The sequence below is a fragment of the Festucalex cinctus genome, chromosome 5 (assembly GCF_051991245.1).
Source record: "Festucalex cinctus isolate MCC-2025b chromosome 5, RoL_Fcin_1.0, whole genome shotgun sequence".
Lineage (NCBI taxonomy): Eukaryota > Metazoa > Chordata > Actinopteri > Syngnathiformes > Syngnathidae > Festucalex > Festucalex cinctus.
Genome location: NC_135415.1, coordinates 25,153,458 through 25,176,760, shown reverse-complemented (window position 1 = coordinate 25,176,760; position 23,303 = coordinate 25,153,458). Strand labels below are relative to the sequence as shown.

Sequence of the window (23,303 nt, the reverse complement as noted above, 5' to 3'; positions counted from 1 at the left end):
AAATCTTGTGCCCAAAGCTGATTGCTCGGCCGCTGTTTATTTGGAGTTTCCTGTGGCTACCATGCAGAAGATCAGCGAGCACAAAGTATGTTTTCTGGCCACTAACAAGAGTTGAGTCCTCAAAATAATAATAATAATAATAATAATAATAATAATAATAATAATAATAATAATAATAATAATAATAATAATTAGGGGCATTTGATTCTACTATTTTCCCAGACCAATACTAGCGATACTAACTCTTTATTATTATTATTATTATTATTATTATTATTATTATTATTATTATTATTACCATTATTATCATTATCATTATCATCATCATCTTGACATCTTTTTTCTTTGTCTTGATCGTATGTACTTACGTTTTGTTTTACATGTACGGGTACAGTAGTGACCGCCAATGATTCTGTTCAAGACAGGAAATTAATCCCTTAGCCATAATTTTCTAATTTTGAGTGCAATATTTTCACTTTTTAAGATAATTACATTGTCATTGGTATACAGTAATTACTTCTTTTAACACGAAGTTGAAAGCAAAAAGTGGATAGTTTTTACACAGTAAAAAAAGACGACCTTCCCTTTGTGTTTAACAGGAGCGTCATAAATGACCGTTAAAGGTCTATTAAGGCTGTATGTGTGATGTATTTGTTGTAGACTTTGCCCCCAGACAAAATATTTTACCGCTATTAAAATATCTACTGAGTTCGTCCTTTGACTCATCGCAAATTGATTTATCGTGGTTGTAATGGATTCTCACATTTCCGATACAACATGAAGGCACCATGTGACCTCTTCCTCGACCACGGGACTGATGACGTCAACACGCAACTACCTACTTTCGACGTGAACATGTTCCGGAGTTCTCCGCTAAAAGCTCAGTCGTGTTATCAGGTTTACTATCAGAGTGGAACTCGCCGAGCAAATAACTGAACACCTTCAGAACCTCGCAGGAACTAAACACCGTTGTTTAAATAATAATATCGATTTTTAATGTATTTATTTATTTTGACTTCCGCGCTAATGCTAACTACTCCAGCTAGCATAGCAGGTGAACTTGCACCCATTGGTCTGTGACCAAATCACTTGTCGCTGCACTCCTCATTTCTCGCCAGCACAACGAACCACATTCGGACTCTTTCAGCGGCCATCGGCACGCTCGTTCGCTCGGCTGGATTTTGCCGCGTCGGGACTTCTTGTGGACCGCTTCCCGGCTTGTATCGTTCGAGGTCACCCGCGCACACCGGTTCTTTATCAAATCCCCCGGAGGGAATGAAGAGCCTGCCGTACTTCTGCCGGGGAGAGGTCGTTCGAGGCTTCGGGAGAGGCAGCAAAGAACTTGGGATTCCCACTGGTGCGCCTTCCTTATCTTTCATTTTGACTGGCTACACAACATAGTTACGTCTCTCTCTTTTTTTTTTTTTTCTGTTGTTTTGACTAGTGAGGATAAACTGATAAGTCTTCTGTGGCAGGGGTCACCTGCATTTAGGAACCGATGACTGTTCTAATCGTATATTATTAGTAGTGATTATATAAATAAATATTCAAGTCATCTTTATTTATATAACAAAACAACCAATTTTAAGTGTGGGCACAGTTCGTGTGTTAGTCAATGTGAGTACACTGAACATGATTATGATTTGTAATAATTATCAACAATGACTTAACAAGAAGGAAATGCATATCCGATTCACGACATAAATCTTTTCAGTTGTTTCCATTTTGACTTCCTTGTACAACATTCCTAGGAAACCGCAATGCCCCATCATTGGTGAGCTGTTTTTACTCATGTGGTCCTTGGTGGGCAGCATTGGCTCACAGGCACCTTGTTGGTTGGTGACCCCTTTTGTGGGGTTTCTTCTTCTGTGGTTTGACACAGGCTAAATAGGTTTGGTCCTATTCCCACTGCGTACGATTACTAGGACTGATTTCACTTCATTATTTTTAAATAAAATGATGAAATTCAACATCATTTGTGTTTGTTTGTCTATCTTTAAATTAGTGATAAATGTGAGCGTTACGTCAGAAGGTTGTAGTTGCTGATTAACGTCTAGTTATTCGCTTACATAAAGCGGCAGGTGACCAAAGCTGCTTTGATCAACTCAATTAAATGGCACCACTGTGTACATCTATGTTGTTTGCTAATAAAATCCTGATCATATAAATAGCTTCCAAACCAGGGGTGAGCATAATATGGCATGTGAGCCACCTTATTTATTGATTGGTTTTACCTATTTCTGTCATTCCATTTTTTTTTCTTTAATTGAAGCTTTGTCAATGTGAATTTTAGCCAACTTCACCGACAGTGTGGTGGAGCACCTGCCCGCCGACATCGGGACGGGCATCTATTACGGCTGGGCCTGCGTGGGCAATGGCGACGTACACAAGATGGTGATGAGCATCGGCTGGAACCCGTACTACAAAAACACCAAGAAATCTATGGTGGGTTCCAAATAAATGGATGCTCGCTTGCCGTGTTGTTAGCCTCACGATCACAAAATCACGCGATAAAGTTTGTCATTATCAAGTGAAGTCGCGCTTCTGGTGCGGCTTAGAGACCAACACATGTCATCAGTTCATCTTCCAGCATTAAAAATTACCCTTAAAAATGATTGGCTAACAGATGATTTTGACCCCACAAAAAAATGCAGCGAAAGTGCGAGGACAATAGTGTTTGTTGCAAGTTAGCATCCAATAAAAAATAACTACCACTCTACTTTTAGCCGTTTCATTTTATTTTTGTTCCGAATTTAAAAAATAAAATAAAACAAAATGAAACAAAACGTAAAATTGTATGTAGTTAATAAGACAACAAAAATATTTTTTTTGTGTCATTCATTTTCTCATATTACAACTTTTTACTCACACATTTTAAAATATATTAAGACATTTTTTTTTTCTTAAAATCAAAACCCATTTCACAAAAATATGTAAAAATATAAAGTATCATGTAAAAAGTATACTCCCCCCACAAAATGACAATTTTCTTTGTGTTCTTTGTATGGAATTATAGCTTTTTATTTGTTTAAATAAAAAATACATAAATAATAATAATAATAATAAAGCAGTTTTCAGGTGAAATTACAAAGGCTCCATAAAAGAAAAATCACTTGAAATGAGAACTCTTTTTGTAATAAAATTGGTCGTAGAATAAATACATATTTCATGAAAAATGACGGATAAAAAATTTTCTCCAAATTTTCAGCTTTTTCATAAAATTATATTTTTCACTGCAAAATGGCAACGTTTTGCTTGAAAGTGAAATATTCATTTAAAAATAATGCCTAAAATATATTTTCTCTCAAAATTATTTTATGACAACATTATACAACTTTATTTTCTGAAATAAAAGGAGGCCATTTTTGTTGTAAAAATTACAGATTTTTTTTCATGTAAAATTGATTTTGTTAAAATGAACACCATTTTCACAAAATGGTGACGTTTTTTTTTGTGTAAAATTAAAACTTTTCCTTTTTTCATGTTCCAACAATTCTTCTACCAAATTTAGAAAAATAAAACAAATTTCAATCTTTAAATCTTCAAATCTTCATACTGAACTTAAAATTGCATAAAACACAAATGTGGAAGAGCAGCCATTGATGTTAAACAGAAAAAAACCCGAACTCGATTTAACATCGAGTTTGGCTTGAAGCTCAGATGGCCGATTAGCACGGTGGCGGAGTGGAATGTCTCGAGCGCCGCGCTGTCGTCAACGTGCGTGTGCTTCTGTTGTGCAGGAGACTCATGTGATCCACAAGTTCAAAGAAGACTTCTACGGCGAGACCCTCAGTGTGGTCATGGTGGGATACATCCGACCGGAGAGAAGCTACGACTCGCTCGGTAATGCCAACACGCAAGTAGAGCATGACGAACGTCACATTTTCAGCGTTTAAATTGCATAAACGAGCAAAGCATAAGAAATCATTAATAGTCTGCTTGTTTCAACAAACTTGGAAGACAGTCGCCCATTGAGAATCAAACGGACAAAAAATTATGATGCCGCTTTGGAAAAGATTTTTGTGGCCTTTGCTCATATAACAAGTCCAAAAGAAATTGGACCAAATTTTGCATAAAAAGATTTTTTCACCTTTTTTTTTTTTTTTTTTTTTTTTTTTTTTTTGTCTGTGCAAAATTCAGACGTTTTTCACATAATGACCAACTCATGAAAAAGTAGAGAATGTACAATTAACTCATTCACTGCCAGCCCAGTAAAAAATCATCTTTGACGTCTATAGCCGTCTATGGCAGTGAATGTGTTAATACCTTTAAAAAACTAAACTAATATTTCTACTTTCTGTGGACTGATGATGACATCACCTGTGCTGCGGAATTAGGTAAGGACCAATCATGGCTCAGTTTGCTGACTATCCTCAGAAAACAGGTGAGCCATGATTGGCCGTTATCATCATCAGTCGACAATGTACTTTTTAAAGGTATTAATTGTACACGAAAAATAATGAAGTTATCAAATTCATTCTGGACAAAATAACTTTTCACTGCTGAAAATTGTTCAATGAGTCAAGTATCCCTTTAAGCATTTATTTTGAAATTTTGGAAAAGTGCGGTTGGGATAAGATAAACAGTGAAAAGCTGTAACCGTCTTGAATCAGTTTAAAAAACAAATAAGAAAAAAGGAAATAAAATATTTTTTAGCTTTTGTTTTGAAATTTTGAATAAAATGTGTGAATTTTTGAAATGTTGAAAACCCTTCTGAAGGTGAATTAATCAAAATTCAATTACAATTTTACTTATTACACTCCACAATTACAAAATCAGCATAATTGTAATATGTGTATATATATATATATATATATATATAAATGTGTTTAAAAAAAAAAGAAAAAAAAAAAGATTACCGGTAATCAGTTTTGAGCCGTTTCTAAATTTTAAATTAACTAATTTAATCACTTTTATTTCATCCAAAAGGAACTTTTGAACTTGAATTTTGTCTGAATATTTTTTTTTTACGTTTAAACATTTTTTTGTACCAAAAAAATAAATGATCGTGCTCATCGTGATTTCAATTATTATTAGCCCTAATTGAAACAGTTGAATGTTTTTTGTTGTTGTTGTTGTTTTTTTTCCATGTATGCGAATGCGTCCGTGCGTCCTCCAGAGTCGCTGATCGGCGCCATCAACAGCGACATCTCGGAGGCCAAGGTCCAGCTGGAGCGGCCCGAGCACGCCAAGCTGCGGGAGGACAACTTCTTCACCGGCCATTCCACCTCCGCCACAGCCGCCTCCCCCCCTTCCCCCTCCTCATCCTCCTCCTCCTCCTCACAGACAATCCTCAACGGACACTGACGCCGAGCCCCGCAGACGCTTGGCCTGACTGTTGCCGTGGCGACGCCTGGGCGAAACCTCATCCTTACTTTCAATTGTTTTCTATCAAGCGATCTTGTTTTTGAGTCCCTCTACTGTCTTCGTGCGCTCTCACGTGCACACTCGCACGTAAACGTGTACACGCTAACACACGTTTAGTAAACACGCTGCATAATAATAATCATAATAATAATTAGGCAGAGAAAATTGAAGCGCTACAAGCGGCTAGCTTATATTCATTTGTTTTCCAAATAATCCTGAATCGACTTGAATGGGTGGTCTTGGTAACCGTTTAACTCTTCATATCATAACAGCCCACTCACACTGTTACAACTGTCCTTTTTTTTTTCCTCTCGAATGTCTACACATTTATATTACTTAAATGCAAACATTTTATTTTTTGTGAAACATTAACTTAATTTTTTCAATATACCAAATGTATTTGGCATAAGAGAACAACTTATTGGCAAAAAGGGGACCAGCATCGCATCAAAATTATACCCCCCCCCTTAAAATTACATTTTCCTCATATTACACAACTTTCTCATAAAATTATATATATTTTTTGTGGTGTAAATGTAAATAGATTTTTTTTAAAGTTAAGTTTCTTCCATGACCAAAACAAAAAAGCAAAACAGTTTAAAAATGTGGAGGTTTTTAACATTAAATTATGGTATGTTTTATTCTGGCTTGGTATGTTTTTCTTTTTTTTTCTCGTGTACATTATTCTCGTGTTGATCAAAATATGACTTCCCTTTACAAAATTCCAATTTTTCACTTTTTTTTTTTTTTTTTTTTTTGGGGCAAAGTTATTTTGCCTAAAAAAAAACACAAAAGCATTCTTCATTTAAGATTTTTTTTTTTTCATATTTTTGAAATTGTAATCTTGGAAAAAAAATCTCACTTATTTTCGTTAAAAAAATGAAACGTAAAATTACATTAATTTTCATGAAATTTTTAAAAATTTAGCTGTCACACGTTTGTATAAAAAAATGACAAATTATTCACAAAATAATAGGATTTTGTTTCAAGTGAAATTCCTTTTTAAAAAATAAATAATATTAATTTTATGCTTTTTAATATTTTAAGAATTATGGGCACCAAGAACTAGCCAGCTCTTACCAAGGCCACTATTACAACAAATGAAAGTAAAAGTGCAGAGTCCCCGTTTAGTCTGCCGTTTCCACTTTTTGATTTTCTTTGTACATAATTGTCAAACATTGATGGAAGCTCAAAGTCCACTCACTCGACAGAGACACAATTTTCCCTCATGTTACTGCATAATGGCACTCGATTCATTCTTGTCTAGAATACTTTTGATTGAAGAGTAAGTTATATAGAAGAGATTTATGTGTAAATGACTTGTGAATATAATGTGATTCATTCTGTGAACGGACACTAAAATGTTCCGATTTGGCGCTCGCGCTGTCTTGGGTTCTTTGAACTTTTGTATAAGACAAAGGATAACTGGAAGTAGACGCTTCTTCTTAGCAGAAATGTTTAACTAGAATCACTGCCCTCTCTTCCTTTCAGATCATTTCATCCAATAAATCCACAATACTACAAAAAGTGTGTGTATGGGTTGTTGAAAAATTATGTTTATTAGTGCTTTTCCCATGTGCCTAAAATGACATGCTGATAGAAGACACATTTATAGTACATTCCACGGTTGAGATAATGAATGGATGAATTGAAGTGGAATGAAATCATTTTTCTTTCATGCAAGTGGAACCACAAGCAAATGCAATCGTGAATGATTCTACAATCATACAAAGAAAATGAATGTTATTGAACTATTTTTTTCACATTTTAAAAGCTCTTTATAAACTAAATAACTTTCATATTAAAGTACGATTGTTCAGTCCTTGTCCAGTAAAATGTCACAAAAATGGCAACTTATTCACAATCTGAACATTCGTGTAATTTACTTTTTAATGTAAAATTACATTTTTATTTCTGCTTTACTACTACCTAATTTTACACAAAATCACAGTTGTATTTTGTGTAAATTCTAAGTTTGTATTTATTTGTTTCAGGCAATTTCAAAACACACAATGGGTATCATATTCCACCAAAAAGCAAGAAACCAACAACAGAAAGCGAAAAAACAAAATAAGTACATCTCATTTCCCCACAGAAAATCAACACTTTCCCTGTAGTTCATTAAATTAGCATTTTTTTTTCCTCACGTTAAATTTAAGCTCTTATATAAAGTCCAGTTTTCATCTAAAATAACATTTTCCCCACTTAATCAGTAAAGTTTTCCCCCAAAACAAATGTACAACTTTTCAATAATATACAAGATTGATGTAAAATGACTTTAAAAAAAAGTTTCATTACAATTTTTAGCATCAAATTACACCTTTCCTTCATGCAAAATGTGTTTTCAAAAAAAAATAATTTAGCTTTGTTTCATGTCAAATCTTTTTCCAGGTAATTTTTTCTTCATGTAAGATAACACCCTTTTTTGAACATACATTCAACTGTTCCATGCTAAATTAGAATTTTTGTCAAATTGTAAATTTTATGTAAAATATTTCCCATAATTGTATCTCAGATTTTTCTCAACTTGCCGCTTTCTTTCCAATGAACAAACTTTTTTTTTTGTAGAAAAAAAAATCACATACACTTTTATTCACAAAAGCATTTTCCCCATATTTTTTGTTTATGTAGTGAGTTTCATGTAAATATTTAATTAAAACTTTTAAACGTGAAATGACTGCCTTCTGTGAAGATGTTTCTATTTCACAACCTTTTCAGCATAAAAATATTTCATGTGAATTATTTTATTATAAAAAAATATTTTTTTTTCCATACAAAACAGATTACATCCTCCCCAAGAATACATTGTTTCAAATATGAGTTTTGAGTGTAGTAGAACATATTTACACCCAATAAGGCAACCCAGTGAGTTAGTTTGATTGATTACGAAATTAATGAAATTTTTTTACCATTTTGCTACAAAGTCATAATATTTTAATTCACAAAGCTGTGATTATTTGATCATATTAATGTACTTTTTCACAGTAATGGTGACTTTTCACATCAAATTGCTACATTTTTACTCTCTTTCATATAAAAATCAATGTTATCATTTAAAACTACACATTTTTACATTTTCTTTTTTCACATGAAATTACATTTGTTTAATCAAATATCATTTTCCACATAATTGTGTTCTTTTTTTTGCATGTGCATGTTCATGTGTACGTGTAGCTCTCGTCGTCATACTCCAGCTCAATGTCATCCTCGTGCTCGCTCAAAAATCCGTACTTGAACTTCCTGTACACGGTGCCGTCTTGCCCCATGTACACGATGTCGTCTTCATCGTCATCGTCGTCGTCGTCGTCCTCCGCCCCGACGATTCTGTCGCTGTACTCGCCGAAGGAGGACGCGACAAATTGGCGCGTGGCGTCTCCCGCGCCTTCGCCGGTGTCCAGCTTCTCGTAGCCGCCGCTTTTGGTTTGCGGCTTGCCGGCGGCGGGCGCGGCAAGCGACTTGGAGCGAGCCTGGAGGAAAAGGAAGAACCCGGCCCCCACCGACAGGATCAGGAGGACGCAAATTGTCGTCGCCAGTTTGGCCCCGCCTCCATCTTCTCTGTCCAAGTCGCCAGCGTCTTTCAGCACAAAGTTGACATCCAGGATGCACTCGTCTGGGAAGAGGAATTGAAATCATTGCGCTACTTAGCAATGCTTAGTACAGTCGCCTTCCACATAGTCAGACTTCACTCTTCCAATATTCACTTATTAGCATTCTTTTTTCTCCCCCTGTGGAGCTTGTTACACAGTGATTTGATTTTCATAATTTGTCTGGTCATGCAACTCAGGTGAGTGTAACTTGAATATAGAAAGAAAAAATAAATAAATGTAATATATGATATACAGTCGAGCGGGGATTAGTCCTTGTTTACATTATATTTCTTTCCCTGTAATTTTGTTTCCTTGACAATTAATTTTTTATTTTTTTATTTTTTAGAATGACAACTTTTACAACTTTTGATTAAAACCTTTTTATTGTTATTTATTATTCTTTATTTTAAAAAATACAAATTTCAATAAATTAAATAAACCTTTTCCAAATAAATGTTGATCTATTTTCCGCATAAAATTAAAACGTCTTGTAACATTTACCAATTTTCCAGTGAAATAAAATTGGTTCATATAAAATTAAAAATTTGAGCACAATTGAAAACAATCACCATTTTAAAAAATATATTTTATAAAAAATATTTTTCGTTTTTTTTTGCAATAACAAAACAATTTTTCTTTATTTTTTTTTTTACATATTTTAAAATATGTTTCCATTTTTTCCATGTAGAATTAAAGTACATCTTTCATTCATGGAAAATTAGATCTTTTTTTTAAAATCAATTTTCCAGAAAAATAAAATTGTTTTATATACAATTATAAATTTGACCACAATTGAAAACAATCACAATTTTTTTTTTTTTTTAACATATTTTAATACAAATCTTTTTCCAATTTTTTCATGTAAAAATTATAGTACAGGTTTCACTCATGTAAAATTTATTTTTTTTGGCATGAATTATAAATTTTGCATTAAACCGTAAATAACCTTTGTGACATCTTTGTTCACGATTAAAAAAAAAAAAAAAAAAACGCAAAAAAAATGTTTCCACACTAAAATACATGGACTTAAAGAAATATATTTTTACAAAATGAAGAAACAATGTGATTTTATGAAGGACTTCTCCAGCTGTTGTGTTCCTGATAACCGTTGTCTTACCCATCGAGGCGTGGCAGTCGCAGCACTGCCACCCTCCGAGCCGGTCAGCGGGCAGCGTCCGGTCGTGGCAGCAGCTCAGGCACCGCCCGTCGTCGCTCAGGATCTGTGAGGCGGGACACTCGGTGCAGTTCCAAGCGCCCGCACCGCGACAACCCAAGCAGGATCGGCTGCACGGCCGGCAGTCGAGCGCGTCACCGTCCAACGACGGCTCCTGGAACCAGGAAGAAGGAGAAATTGGCATTTGGACGAAAACGGAGGTCACATTATATGAAGAAGAGGAAAACCTGGGAGGCTAAGTAGAAGCCAATCAAACACTGGGATTCACAGATGCTGGAGCCAATCAGCTGGTAACCATAGTAACACGACTGGCAGGACGTAGCGCCAGCACCTGGACACACACGCACAGTCAGCAATTAGATACACTTGGATATACTTTGGTAACATGAAGACTTATGTCATGTATTGTAAATTTGGTGATTTATTTATTTATTTATTTCAACCAGAAACTAAATAAATGGATGAAAGATTTATGGCCCCACAGAAAAGCATTGTCCTCCTAGTCTAAAAGGGTAAAAAAAAATATCATGGCTCTTCCTCATTGGGAGTTTAAGAATTTATTTTTCCAGATAAATGTACCGTTGATTTATGACCCACCCATAAAATATGGGGAAAAAAATGGTTGATTGATTTATGGTGCATCACAAAAGAACGTGCAGCTGAATTTTATGGCTTCCTTGTGTCAAATGATCAAATGATTTATGGCCCTTTACATTAGGATTATGACACATGACTTTGTGTCCCAGATAAATGTACAATTGATTTATGGTCCACGCATAAAACATAAAGAAAAGAAAATGGTTGCTTGATTTACAGCCACCATTATAACAAAGGAATGTGCAGCTGCATTTTAGGGCTTCCTCATGTCAAATGATAAAACGATTTAGAGCCCCTCTAACGTTGGAATATTAAGATATGATTGTATGTCCCAGGTAAATCTACCGTTGATTTATGACCCACCCATAAAACATGAAAAAAAAGAAAGAAAATGGTCGATTGATTTATGGCCACCATAATAAACAAGGAATGTGCAGCTGAATTTCAGGGCTTCCTCATGTCAAATGATCAAATGATTTATGGCCCCTCTACATTGGGCTTTTAAGACGTGACTTAATGCCAACCAATTTGGGTTTTAATTTATAAACAGAAATTGTTCTCATATTATACTAGCTAAGGACAATAAGAATTTATTTAATTTCCTTTTCTTTTGATAAATATTATTTTGTTATATGACATAACACTATTACATGACTAGTTCTCTGCTAAGGGCTAAAATTAGGACAGCCCTTGTTCAGGAAAGGAAATGCATCATTTCTTGTGACTAATCAATGGGATTCATTTAATGACTGCTGTAATGCAAATTTGCTGAGGATATTAACTCCCCACTGATACAATTAGCCTCACTAAGTTTTGGAAATTCCCATGGAGGGTCAAATTTTTCCCGATGAGTCATCCTCATGAGAGCGGATCACGAACCTGTGCAGGTCTTGCATGTGGCGTGGCACTTGAGACAGGTGTGGGTCCAGGTGTGATGATAGTAGCCTGGCGGGCAATTCTTCAGGCAGCGGCTTTGGTGCTTCACGTGGACGAAGCCGTCCCGGCAGTTCAGGCAGTCGGTATCGGCGGGTCCTCGACATCGACTGCAGGCCGGGTCGCAGCGCTCGCATTCCATGCTGCTGCTGTTCCCGAAATGACTGCAAAAGGAGGAGCCAGTCCCATAATTAAAAATCAAGCAAGCAAGAAAGTCAAGCTTAAACATTTCTCGACAATAATATGTTATATGTGACCTCACTAGTCTAAACATGACAATATGATTACTATTTAATATTTGTGAAATATGAGTTACGAAGCAAACTCCAACCGTTTTTTTTTTATCCATGTCAGGGGGCGGCCATTTTGCCACTTGCTGTCGACTGAAGATGACATCACAGTTGCTCAGCGCTCAGGTAACGACCAATCACAGTTCACCTGTTTTGTGAAGCTGAGCTGTGACCTGAGCAACTGTGATGTCATTTTCACTCGACAGTAAGTGGCAAAATGGCCGCCATGATCATATTGTAGACTAGTGGAGCTGCATAGAACATATTGTTAAGAATTTTTATTTTTTTTTCCTCTTTAAAAAAATGTGACATAAGGCGATATAACGAGGAACATCGTCCTACTGACCTCTCAGGGCAGGTTTGTACGCAGCTGCTGCCGTGCCTGAAGAAACCCGACCTACACGCGAGGCACTGCACGCTATGTCGCCCGCTACACGAGGCGCAGCTCAAGTGGCATCGCTCACAGGTGCGCTCGTCCTTGTCGCCGTAGTAACCGGCAGGACACTGCTGCACGCAGGTCGAGTCTGACAAACAAAAAGTCAAACAAACGACGAGTCTTACATGGCAAGATGGCGTCCGGTCTGGCGCACTCACTGAGCAGGAAGTGCGGCGGGTCGCAGCCGAGGCAGCGGTCCGGGCCGGGGCCTCCGGAGCAGCTGCGGCAGGAGGCGTGGCACGGGCGGCACTGCCCCCCGTCGTCCATGTAGGTGTGCGGAGAGCACCGGCTGTACCATACGCAGTGGCCGCTCGCATCGAGGCGGCGCTCCGACCCGCAGCTGAGGCACGACGACGGCCCGTTGCCCGAGCACGTCAGACAGGAGTGGTCGCAGTCTGGACGCATGCGACAAACTTTGACATGATTTGTGGTTCTGTTTTCTAGTTTTCCAAGTACAGTACTGCAAAAATGACCAATATTAACTCATTCACTGCCTTTGACAAGTATACTTGTCAATTGTATTTTTTAGAGCGGTGCTAAATGGGGGCGAATCTGAGCATGCTCCACTGTAAATATCAAACTTGGAAACAACTTTACTGATGCCCAACCACCGGTAGATGACATCATTGCCCCATTTTATAGGAAATAAACACAGTTTCAGAGTCCATGGGAGAAATGGCTGTATTTTGGCAAACCTACATTTTTCTGCTGTCAATTATAAAAGAACGGGACGGGACAAAAAGTAGGGAGTCTATTCTGTTATTTGGTAGATTCGGTTTATATATAATTATTGAATGTAATATCACGTGAGTATTGGAAATGTAAAAATTTTCTATAATGACTGGCAGTGAATGAGTTTTAAAGTGGAAGTCAACCTTGAACATTTCTTGACAATAACATGATATATGTGACCTCGCTAGTCTAAACATGACATTCTGATTAATATTACATTTGTGGTATACGAGTTATGGAGCAAAAGCCAGACATTGTTATCCATCTCAGGGGGCGGCCATTTTGCCACTTGCTGTCGCGTGAAGATGACATCACAGTTGTTCAGGTCTCAGCTAACAACCAATCGTGGCTCAGCTTCAGAAACAGGTGAGCTGTGATTGGTCGTTGTCTAAGCCCTGAGCAACTGTGATGTCATCTTCAGTCGACAACAAAAACAAAATGGCCGCCTTCTGATATTGATAAAAACTGCTAGATTTAGCTGCTTAACTCATATTCCATTAACACATATTCACAAAAATATTGTATTTAAACTCGTGTGGCTGTATAGAACATAATGTCCAAAAATAATAATTAGGGGTTGACTTCTACTTTAAAATACAGGAAATAAACACAACAAAGCACAGTTCTTTTAAGCAACTATAATATTTAAACATTTAGATATATTTCCAAATGATTTTTTGCCCCCAACGATACCTCTGCACTCGCCATCAGCCTTCTCGTAGTAGGCGTTGCTGGGACATTGGGGCAGACACTCTCCATTGTAGCGCCGCGCTTTGGGGTTGCGGCACATTTTGCAGTCGTCGTGGTCCGGCCCGTCGCACGAGGAGCAGTCGGCGTGGCAACGAACGCACTCGCGCTGCTGTTCGCTCGGGAAAAAGCCGGCGGGACAGTCGTCCACACACTTGTCGGCGTGGAGGAAGAAGTAATCGGCGCATTCTGGTGAAGAAGACACAAATAAAAAAAAAAAAAGTAATAAATGTAATGTAATTAAATTTACTGTATTTTAAATGTTACTTGACTTTCATTCCTTTTTTGTTCCTCCAAGTTGTCCACCCCGCGTACTCACTGTCACAGAGTCCGTCCTGGTTGCAGTGAACGCAGTCGGGGGGACAGCGGAGGCACTGCACATCTTGAGCGTAGTAGCTCGGCGGACAGCTACGCACACAACTGTGCTCCAACAGGAAGTGTTCGGGTTGGCAGCTCAGACAAAAGGAAGCGTTGGCATGACAGGATGTGCACTCGGGAGCACACGGGCGGCACGTGCCACCCTCAGGGAAACCTCTGCAAATGAAAACAGGTATGAGGGAAACTACACACATATTGTACAGTCCTACTTTGATATGACAAAGACTTTGATCGTTCACGTCATCCTTGAAAACATTCTATTTCATCAGATTTCATCATGTTTCATTGTAATTTCATACAGCCCATTAAAAAGATGTACAATGCTGCCATCTGCTGGCCATAGTTAGTGAGTGTTTTTGATTCCACAACCCATTGACCAGGCAGCGCTGCACTTAGATGTTGCACTGCTCATTGATGAGAAAAAAATAATAATTAGTTCACGTCATTTAACGTTTATGGCGGCATACATCGTGATTTTACTCATCTTTATTAAACGTTTTTGGCGGTCACGGAGTTAAAGGTACTAATTGAACATGAAAAATAATGAAAATATCGATTATAGACAAAATATTAATGTTTGACTGCCAAAAATGTCTAAATAAGTAAAGTATCCCTTTAATATTATAAAATATAATAAAAGATGAAAGTAAAGATAGAAGCATGTTTTATAAACTGTAAATACAGCATTGCCTTGAGTTAGAAGTTTTTGACGATCTGAGCTGGCAATGTTTTTTTTTTTTTGCCTTGAGTGCGCTTCATATCCCACCACAAGATGGCGGCAGCAGACTTCAAAACATCCGGCCACCACCAATTCACATTGTTTTCCCATTGGAAGACCATTAAGCTGCTTTGTAGTAGTAGTAGTAGTAGTAGTAGAAGAAGAAGAAGAAGAAGAAGAAGAAGAAGAAGAAGAAGAAGAAGAAGAAGAAGAAAAAGAAAAAGACTTTTTGTGAACAATTGGGAACAAACACGTTATTAATACAGATAACAAAAACAAAGAGAAGCCAGTGGGACTTTTAATAAAAAAAACATTTCAAATTAAAACTTTAAAAGAAAAAGAACATCGACTGCAGGTTATCACAGACAACTGACCTTTCACATTGCAGCACACAGGCTGCGTGTTGCAGATATAGTCCGACCTGACAGCGCTGGCACGCGTCGGCGCCGTGACATGCGACGCAGTCCTCGGCGCAGGCGTCGCAGCGCCCAGACGTGACGTTGACAAAGGTGGAGGCGGGGCAGCGAGTCACGCACGTTTGATCGGACGTCAGGAAGTTCCCTACGAAAACACAGAACAGCAATTATCACTACTTCGATGGACACATGATGCTAATCATTGAGTTTTAATACCAACCATGGCAAGCGCAAGTGCTCTCTTATACACATGCGAGCACATTCCAGTAGTGAAAAATTCACATTCCACAATATACATTCACAAGACAGACCTTTGTGACAGGTGATGCAGTCGTCTCTGCGTGCATCAAAGCAGGTCTCGCAGGAAGAATGACACAGCTCACACTCTCCTTGTCCTGAAAAAACGTGCACACACATACACCTGAGAAGCTGAAATTGGTTTGGCCAATTAGTCTGCTTGTGAGCATCTGAGAATGAGAATGAGCCAGCAGTTATTTACAAGTGCTCTCTTTTCACATTTGTGTGTTTCACTTTTTGAAAGCGCATCGGTGATTGTAGCGACGACGACGAGCGTCTGTTTGTCCTACCGTTCCTGAAGTGTCCACCAGAGCAGGCCCCCATCCGAGTTCCCTTCACGCACTCTCCACCTTTCAGCATCAGCCCGTCCTGGCACGAGTCGCAGTCGTCAAAGCGCGGACCGCCGCACGTCTTGCACGATCGGTGACACGCCTCACACTCCTGACTCTCCGCGTCCACAAAGAAGCCCGCCTGGCACGCCTCCACACACCCATTGTCTAAACACGGAACACTTTTGTCTCACTGCTCTTCCATTGTGGACTCCCAAAATGGTGGAGATTGTCACCAAAAAGGTAGAATCCCCGTTGACACCAGTAGCACTGAGATTCGTCACAGATGGCGCAATGCCGGTCTTCACATGGAGCGCACGTCATGCTGTCGGGAACACCAATGGTGCCGTCCGGGCAAGACTTGTAGCAGTCAGAATCCAGCCTGACACACGCAATAAACAATAAATTAAACCGCAACACAATAAAATGTCAACAAAATAAAACAAACAAAACACATGTCCATTGAAAACTTACTTGTAGAAATCATCTTCACACTTGAGGCAGATTGTTCCGTTGTCTGGGTGTCCGGAGTCCTCTGTGAGAAATACTCGTTAGCATGTTTGCATACAGTGGCCATTTTAAATATTATTTAAGAGAATCAAACAAATACAAAAACTACAAATATTGACAATGTTAACAATAATAATAATAACAATAATATTGACAATATTAATAACAATAATAATAATAATAATAATAATAATAATAACTTTATTATATAAATTATAATTAATGATTAATTATAACTAACTAACTAATGTATTATTATTATATTATTATACTAATATATTATGAAAGAAATGTAAAAAAATCAGATAACCATATAAATTCTGATTATAAAATTGCACACAATTATATATGTTCATAATAATAATAATAATAATTAGAATAAAATAATTTTATTATTATAAAACTACAATTATAATGATTAATTCTAACTAATTAATTATAATTATGTTATAATAATACTAATATATTATTACGAAAGAAATGTAAAAAAAAATCAGATATAACTATAAATTATAAATCATATAAATATGATTATATTATAGATATATATTATAATATATGTTATAATATTATTAAATTATGATTTATTTATATTATAAATCATATAAATTATTATAAAATCGAACACAATTTTATATTTTAAGACATCCAAATTTAACTACATGCTAATTTGTCAGAGCACAACAAATGTTAACTATAATAATTAAAATAAAATAATAATAATGTTATTACAATTATAAAATTATAATTATTGATTATTAATTATTTATCACTAAAAAAGTAATTATAATTATTATAATAATACTAATATTACAAACCATATAAAATATGATTATAAAATCAAACAATTTTATATAACCAAATTTAACTGCATGCTAATTTGTCACAGCAAAATCAGATATATTAAGCAAAGTTGAGTACTGTATATCTTGTTTTTAATTTTACCATATTAGTTTTAGCCTTGGCTTGCTGCCAAACTACCAAATGACTATCAATCATAAAATTATGAAATAAACATGCATAGTATGTCAACAAAAGCCTCTCCCCTCAACAAATCAATAAATATTATCAACAAGAAACAGCTCACAGCTTGTAGTGTTGTCACCAGCAGGGGGTGGTCTAAGACAACATAAAATGGCTTGGTGAACTGATCACAGAGAAAAAACAATTTTGGACAAATCTAAACGCCTCACATAGTCATATTGTATCTTTAAATCTCTGTTGAGCTCCCTACAGCCCAAGGGTCATATACTGTATATGACAGATCGTTTGATCCCGCCCCCCACCCACACATACATGACACGCACTCAAAGTGAAGAACGAATGCAGTGGCATGTTGCTACGTGTACAAGTCAATTAGTCATTCACATAGGTGGAAGAAAAGGAAGCGAGGCGCTCGCAATCCGGAAATCATGCCTTTAGGTTATGTGTGTTTGTATTGTTACGTACTTACTGTGCTCACACTGTTTGCAGCCGTCATCGCAAGGGAGACAGACTTCAGCCTCTGCAAGCTCACCCGAAGAGCACAAGTTGACAGTGGTGATATATGCGGCAAAGACAATTGGAAATTCATAAAAACTGAAAAATATAACTCAATTATACAGTGCTAACTACAAAGCTGCATAGTACAGGGGCTTCAATATGATATATGACACGATGTGATTTGTTGCATACTGATTTTTGACCATTCACCTGTGCTGCACGACACTGGAAAACATTGTCCCCCTCGCAGTTTGTGTCCTGGGCTGCAGCTGAGGCAGTGGCTGTCCGACGTGCACACAACACAGTCGGATGCACAGGGCTCACAGTGTTTGCGCTCAGAATGAAAGAAGCCCTCGGGGCAGACGTCTCGGCACTCGCCCCCAAACAGGTAGCGGGACACGTCAAACATATCTGGAAGGGGGCGAGACACGGTACAAAAGGTGACTAAGGGCTGCTGCGGAAAAGTGAGACTTCACTGAAACAGAAAAACAGAAAAAATTAGTTGAATCATGGCATTACTTCGCTGCAGTTTAAAAAAAATCATATATCCAAGAGGACACTAAAAGCCTCTGCAGCAAAGATTAGACAGTGGACTATAATGATGCAACAATCAGAAGGCACAGAAACGGTACCACACATATTTATTTTCAACCAATTTTATCCAAGAGATTTAGGGCAACTACACCAAGCGGAGACTGTGGATCTGCTACATCCAGAGCTAAGGCACAGCAACATGCTAAGATAATGTTAGCATATGATTTGGTTCTTTTTAATCAATTTTATCTGAGAGGAGACTAAGGGCTGTCATGGAAAAGTGAAGACTTTGGAGTTCTGTACTGCAATAGGCTAAGTTAAAAGCTAACAGCTAACATTAGCATGTTATTATTTTTAACCCATTTTATCTAAGAGGAGATTTAACATATGATTTGATTCTTTTTGAAGGCCCGCTGTGGAAAAGTGAAGACTTTGGAGTTTTTTTCTGCAATAGGCTAAGTTAAATCTAACAGCTAACATTAGCATGTGTTATTATTTTCAATCAATATTATCCAAGAAGAGATTCAGGGCAACTACGCCCATGTGGAGACTGTGGAGTAAAATGCTACTAAATCCAGAGCTAAGGCACACCAACATGCTAAGATAATGTTAGCATATGATTTTGTTCTTTTTGACCACTTTTATCTGAGAGGAGACTAAGGGCTACTGTGGAAGTGGAGACTTCGAAGCGCTGTGTTGCATTAGGCTAAGTTAAAAGCTAACAGTTAACATTAAAATGTGTGATTATTTTCAACCAATTTTATCCAAGAGGAGATTCAGGGCAACTACGCCAAAGCGGAGACTGTGGAGTATAATATTACAACATCCAGAGCTAAGGCACAGCAACAGGCTAAGATATTAGCATATGATTTTTGTCATTTTTTACCATTATTTTATCTGAGAGGAGACTAAGGGCCACTGTGGCAAAGTAAAGATTTTGGAATTTTGTACTGCAGCATCCAGAGCAAAAGGCAAAGTTAACAACTAATATTAGCATGTGTGCTAATTATTTTCAACCAATTTTTATCCAAGAGGAGACTATGGTCCACTGTGGCAAAACAAAGGGGGTGGAGTATAAAATTGCAACACCCAGAGCAAAGGAACAGATCATTGATGTGTGTGCGTGTGAGTGTGGTGTAAACAGTTGCAGCTTTAAGCGTGCCATAGTGAAAAACAAGCATTAGCCACCTCCATCTCCAGACATTAATTATGTGTCGTGGGTGGAGGGACACAAATGAAAGGAACCCCTCCAACCCCCCACACGCTACGTCTTTTGCATAGAAATTTCAAGCATGCACCTAAAAATAGTGGTGCAGATTAATCGCCCCCGCGCTTTGTTTTCGTTTATGTTCAAGATGGAGGATGGCACACCACCAGGATACAAAGCACTGACCTGCTGGCTTAAGCAGGGATTAGAGCAGGAAAGTGAAAGACTCAAGTTTAGCATGTCGGGCTGATCCCAGGCAAGTAAAGTTCATTGCAAAATTGAATCAATGAATGTATGAAGGCCATTTTACAGTCAGCTGACACTTCAAGTTTTTTGTATGTCTAAATGTGCTAACGATTATATTATCGGGGGCTGATCCCAGACCAGCCGAGAGCTTGTACCTTTGTCGCAGCTGGTGCAGTTGTGAGGACCCTCGTCAGTGCACTCGTGGCAGGTGTGGTGGCAGCGGTGACACTCTTTGGCCATGGCGTAGCGCCCCCTCTGGCAGCGGATTACGCAAGCGCCCTCGTCGAAAAGCCTAAAACGGGGAACAATGCAAAAAATAAGACGACAACAATGACTTACAACTTGTTTTCATAAAGACTCCGATTATTTAATCATAATCATGATTGGCCCTAGCACCACTGCCACCTACTGTAGCTGATGTGCAATTACACATTACTAAAATGTGACAAAAAAAATAAATAAATCAAGTATTGTAATTTCCGGATCAAACTATACAGTCAAGTTGTATTGAGGGTGGTGGACGGGGGTCTCTCTCACCGCGTGGAGGGGCAGCTGGTGCAGTCATCTCTCTCAGGCCCCGTGCACTCCAGACAGGTGACGTCACACAGGTGACATTTGCCATGTCCGCCCATGTACTGGCCTGCAACGTGGACACCACAGCACGTATATACACGCCTTATAATCAATCTATGTTGTCACTTACCTAGGTTATTTTAGTTCATTACTATAGAAATAAAACTAAAACTAAAACTAAAACCAAGACCATCCTTGTGTTTAGTTTGGACATTAGGGTGGTGAATGATGCATCTTAACTTTAGAAGGAGTATTATCTAGTGCATTTACTGTAATTCCAACTCTATTGACTCTATAGTAACTATTTGATTTATGGATGTTTGTTTTTAAAATATTTTTGAAGTATTTGTGTTACCACATGATACTTACCAATGTCTTTATAATCTTGCACACAGCAGGAAAAAATTAAAAAACTAAAATTAAACAAAACTAAAACGAAACATTTCTGTAAAAAAATCTAACAAACCCACTCTGAAAACCAATTCAAGCTTACAAAATTAAAAACAAACAAAACCCACACAAACTCTAACGAAAATTCCCCAAACTATTCCACCCGTCACTCACACATTTTTACACCTCACGCTCCACTTGAGTGACGTCCCTCCACGCTGTGATGTTGACTTTCGTCCACCTCATTATTCTCAATGACAACTGTCGCCTGCTTTCTCGCCTCCCCAAGGCCTTCGCTCGAACATTTTCAAAGTTACAAAAACATACACACGGTTCTTACATTCTTCAACATTTAACAATAAGCAAATTGAGTGGTCAAGGTGACAGAGAAATGCCTCACCTCAAATAAACAACTCATTTTTAAACCTTGGGGACAAAAAAAAAAAAAAAACATACCAGCATTTCAACAGACAGGATTTGTCATTCACTTCAATACACTTAACATAAAATGGCAAAATGAAGCCTCATGAAGCACTTGTGATATTTTTTTACTCCTCTAGATGGCGCTCAGTAGAAATAGAATCAATTTCAATCGCACTAACTAGCATTTATCTTTAAAGAGAGTGAACCATTTAGAGGAGTCAAAAAATTCACAAGTACTTCATGAAGCTTCATTTTCTGGACGTCATCAGTATTGCAACACATACGCAGACTGGACATAAGATTTGTAAAGCTGATGTGGCATTTAAAGAGAGAGGGAACATTCAAATTAATAAGTAATCTCTAGGTGTGTAAATCACTTCAATAAGTAAACACCTCACGTCAAATAAGGCCCGATTTTAAAATTACAAACACACACCTCTTACACAGCAGACTAGAGATGTAATGATAGCGGCAATATCGTGATATCGCAATATTAAAATTGACACATATATCGTCGTCATTTCACAATATTAAAAGCAGGTTGAATTCCATTTGTGCAGTTCTAGCACCCTCTGGTGGCTATTTTTTTTTTTGTTTTTTTAGTGCAGTTTAATTTTCACAAGGCATGTTTTGGCCCTTCTATGTTTCAAATCCACATTAATTTTCAGATGAAGGGCAACGTAATATGCTTGTGAACAGAGCCAATATGTGGAGGAACTCAAAATGTGTTTACATTAGCAAGTAAGTGCCTCAATATGAAGTGTTATTAGAAATTGTAGGTTGTTTATATGTATTGCTGTAATGTGGCATTTTTTTTAGTATGAGCTCTTTTTTTAAAATTTTTTTTATTTTTTTTATTTTTAACATTATTGTGACCTTTTTTTGCATCGCCAACCTCTCTACAATATCGTGATAATTATCGTATCGTGCCCTTCATATCGAGATGTTTGGATAACGTTACATCCCTAGAATAGACATCTGTAAAGATGGCTTTGAGTTTTAACCAAAAAGAGCAAGCATTCCATAGCAGAAGCTGCTGAACATTTCAACAAATGGACACATTTTCACCTACCCATGAATAAATGCCTCACTTCAAATAAACATCTTTTTTTTTTTTTTACCCCGTCGGTAAAAAAATAAAATAAAATATGGATGGATAAAACCTGCTTTACTGTGTGCATTATTTGTTGCAGTGGTAGACATGTTTAAGAGCTGACATGGCATCTTTTAAGCTGACGTGGAGTTTAAAATGAAAGAAATGCAAAGTATTTCAAGAGTGATGCTAAAATAATTATGGCCTGGGGAAATGGATCTAAATATGTTTCCACCCCTATAGACACCTCAAACTCATTTCAGTTGTGCAAATAAACATTTCCTCTCCATTTCCTCACCTGTGTATTGTAACAGTAACTGGAATAGTGTGTGCGTACGCGCATGTACGGACATTTTGGATCTGCGGCCAGACAGACGGAGGAAGTTCAAAAAGGGGAAACAAGTTTAGGGAAGAGAAACTTTCACTGTCTTTGCCAACATAAAGGATTTATTCAGTCGACTCACCACCCCTCACATAACTCAGCAATGTGAACTTTGGTAGGCGCGTCTACCATGAGTAGAGTAGATCCACATTAAACTCTCAAGAACCTATGGTAAAAAAAAATATAAATAAATAAATAAAAAATAACTCAGAAAGTCTGCCATTTTGATGTGAAGCAACTTTTTAGTTTTCCCAGGTGTCCTTCAAAGACTTCCCCTATAGATTTTGTCGCATTTCTACTAAATAGGAACTGCGCATACTAGACAGATGGTAATAATGCTAATGCTATATTGCTAAAAGTTTAAAGTTTTATCATAATGATCATAAAAAATTAGAAAATTCAGCTCCTGAAAACAGTTATGCTGACCTGGAAAAACCTGTAATTTAGTAGACACATATATCA

At 37.3% G+C, this 23,303-nt stretch overlaps 2 protein-coding genes across 2 annotated transcripts in view; one reads left to right on the top strand and one right to left on the bottom strand.

Moving 5' to 3' along the window:
* Window positions 1–667: 667 nt before the first annotated feature.
* Window positions 668–6,909, top strand: rfk (riboflavin kinase). Its single transcript, XM_077521102.1, has 4 exons — window positions 668–1,357; window positions 2,294–2,445; window positions 3,741–3,843; window positions 5,120–6,909. The coding sequence occupies exons 1-4, from the start codon at window positions 1,276–1,278 to the stop codon at window positions 5,305–5,307; spliced, it is 525 nt and encodes a 174-aa protein (XP_077377228.1). The 5' UTR covers window positions 668–1,275; the 3' UTR covers window positions 5,308–6,909.
* Window positions 6,908–23,303, bottom strand: part of pcsk5b (proprotein convertase subtilisin/kexin type 5b) — a 76,186-nt gene continuing 59,790 nt past the window's right edge. Inside the window, exons 22-38 of the mRNA XM_077521101.1 lie at window positions 20,518–20,620; window positions 20,136–20,272; window positions 18,204–18,404; window positions 17,965–18,015; window positions 16,476–16,536; window positions 16,238–16,383; window positions 15,963–16,169; window positions 15,687–15,770; window positions 15,334–15,520; window positions 14,183–14,397; window positions 13,810–14,052; window positions 12,543–12,779; window positions 12,295–12,472; window positions 11,605–11,822; window positions 10,356–10,459; window positions 10,072–10,282; window positions 6,908–8,977 (exon numbers count right to left, since the gene is read on the bottom strand). Of these exons, the coding sequence (XP_077377227.1) occupies window positions 8,526–8,977; window positions 10,072–10,282; window positions 10,356–10,459; window positions 11,605–11,822; window positions 12,295–12,472; window positions 12,543–12,779; window positions 13,810–14,052; window positions 14,183–14,397; window positions 15,334–15,520; window positions 15,687–15,770; window positions 15,963–16,169; window positions 16,238–16,383; window positions 16,476–16,536; window positions 17,965–18,015; window positions 18,204–18,404; window positions 20,136–20,272; window positions 20,518–20,620 (3,035 nt within the window). The 3' untranslated portion in view covers window positions 6,908–8,525. The remainder of the gene's footprint in view (window positions 8,978–10,071; window positions 10,283–10,355; window positions 10,460–11,604; window positions 11,823–12,294; window positions 12,473–12,542; window positions 12,780–13,809; window positions 14,053–14,182; window positions 14,398–15,333; window positions 15,521–15,686; window positions 15,771–15,962; window positions 16,170–16,237; window positions 16,384–16,475; window positions 16,537–17,964; window positions 18,016–18,203; window positions 18,405–20,135; window positions 20,273–20,517; window positions 20,621–23,303) is intronic.

Bases quoted from the DNA above. Each gene is read 5' to 3' on its own strand.
- rfk (XM_077521102.1), top strand. From the start codon at position 1,276: ATGAAGAGCCTGCCGTACTTCTGCCGGGGAGAGGTCGTTCGAGGCTTC. The intron at 2,446-3,740 runs GTGGGTTCCAAA...TCTGTTGTGCAG, and splicing joins AAAACACCAAGAAATCTATG to GAGACTCATGTGATCCACAA. The intron at 3,844-5,119 runs GTAATGCCAACA...TGCGTCCTCCAG, and splicing joins GAGAAGCTACGACTCGCTCG to AGTCGCTGATCGGCGCCATC.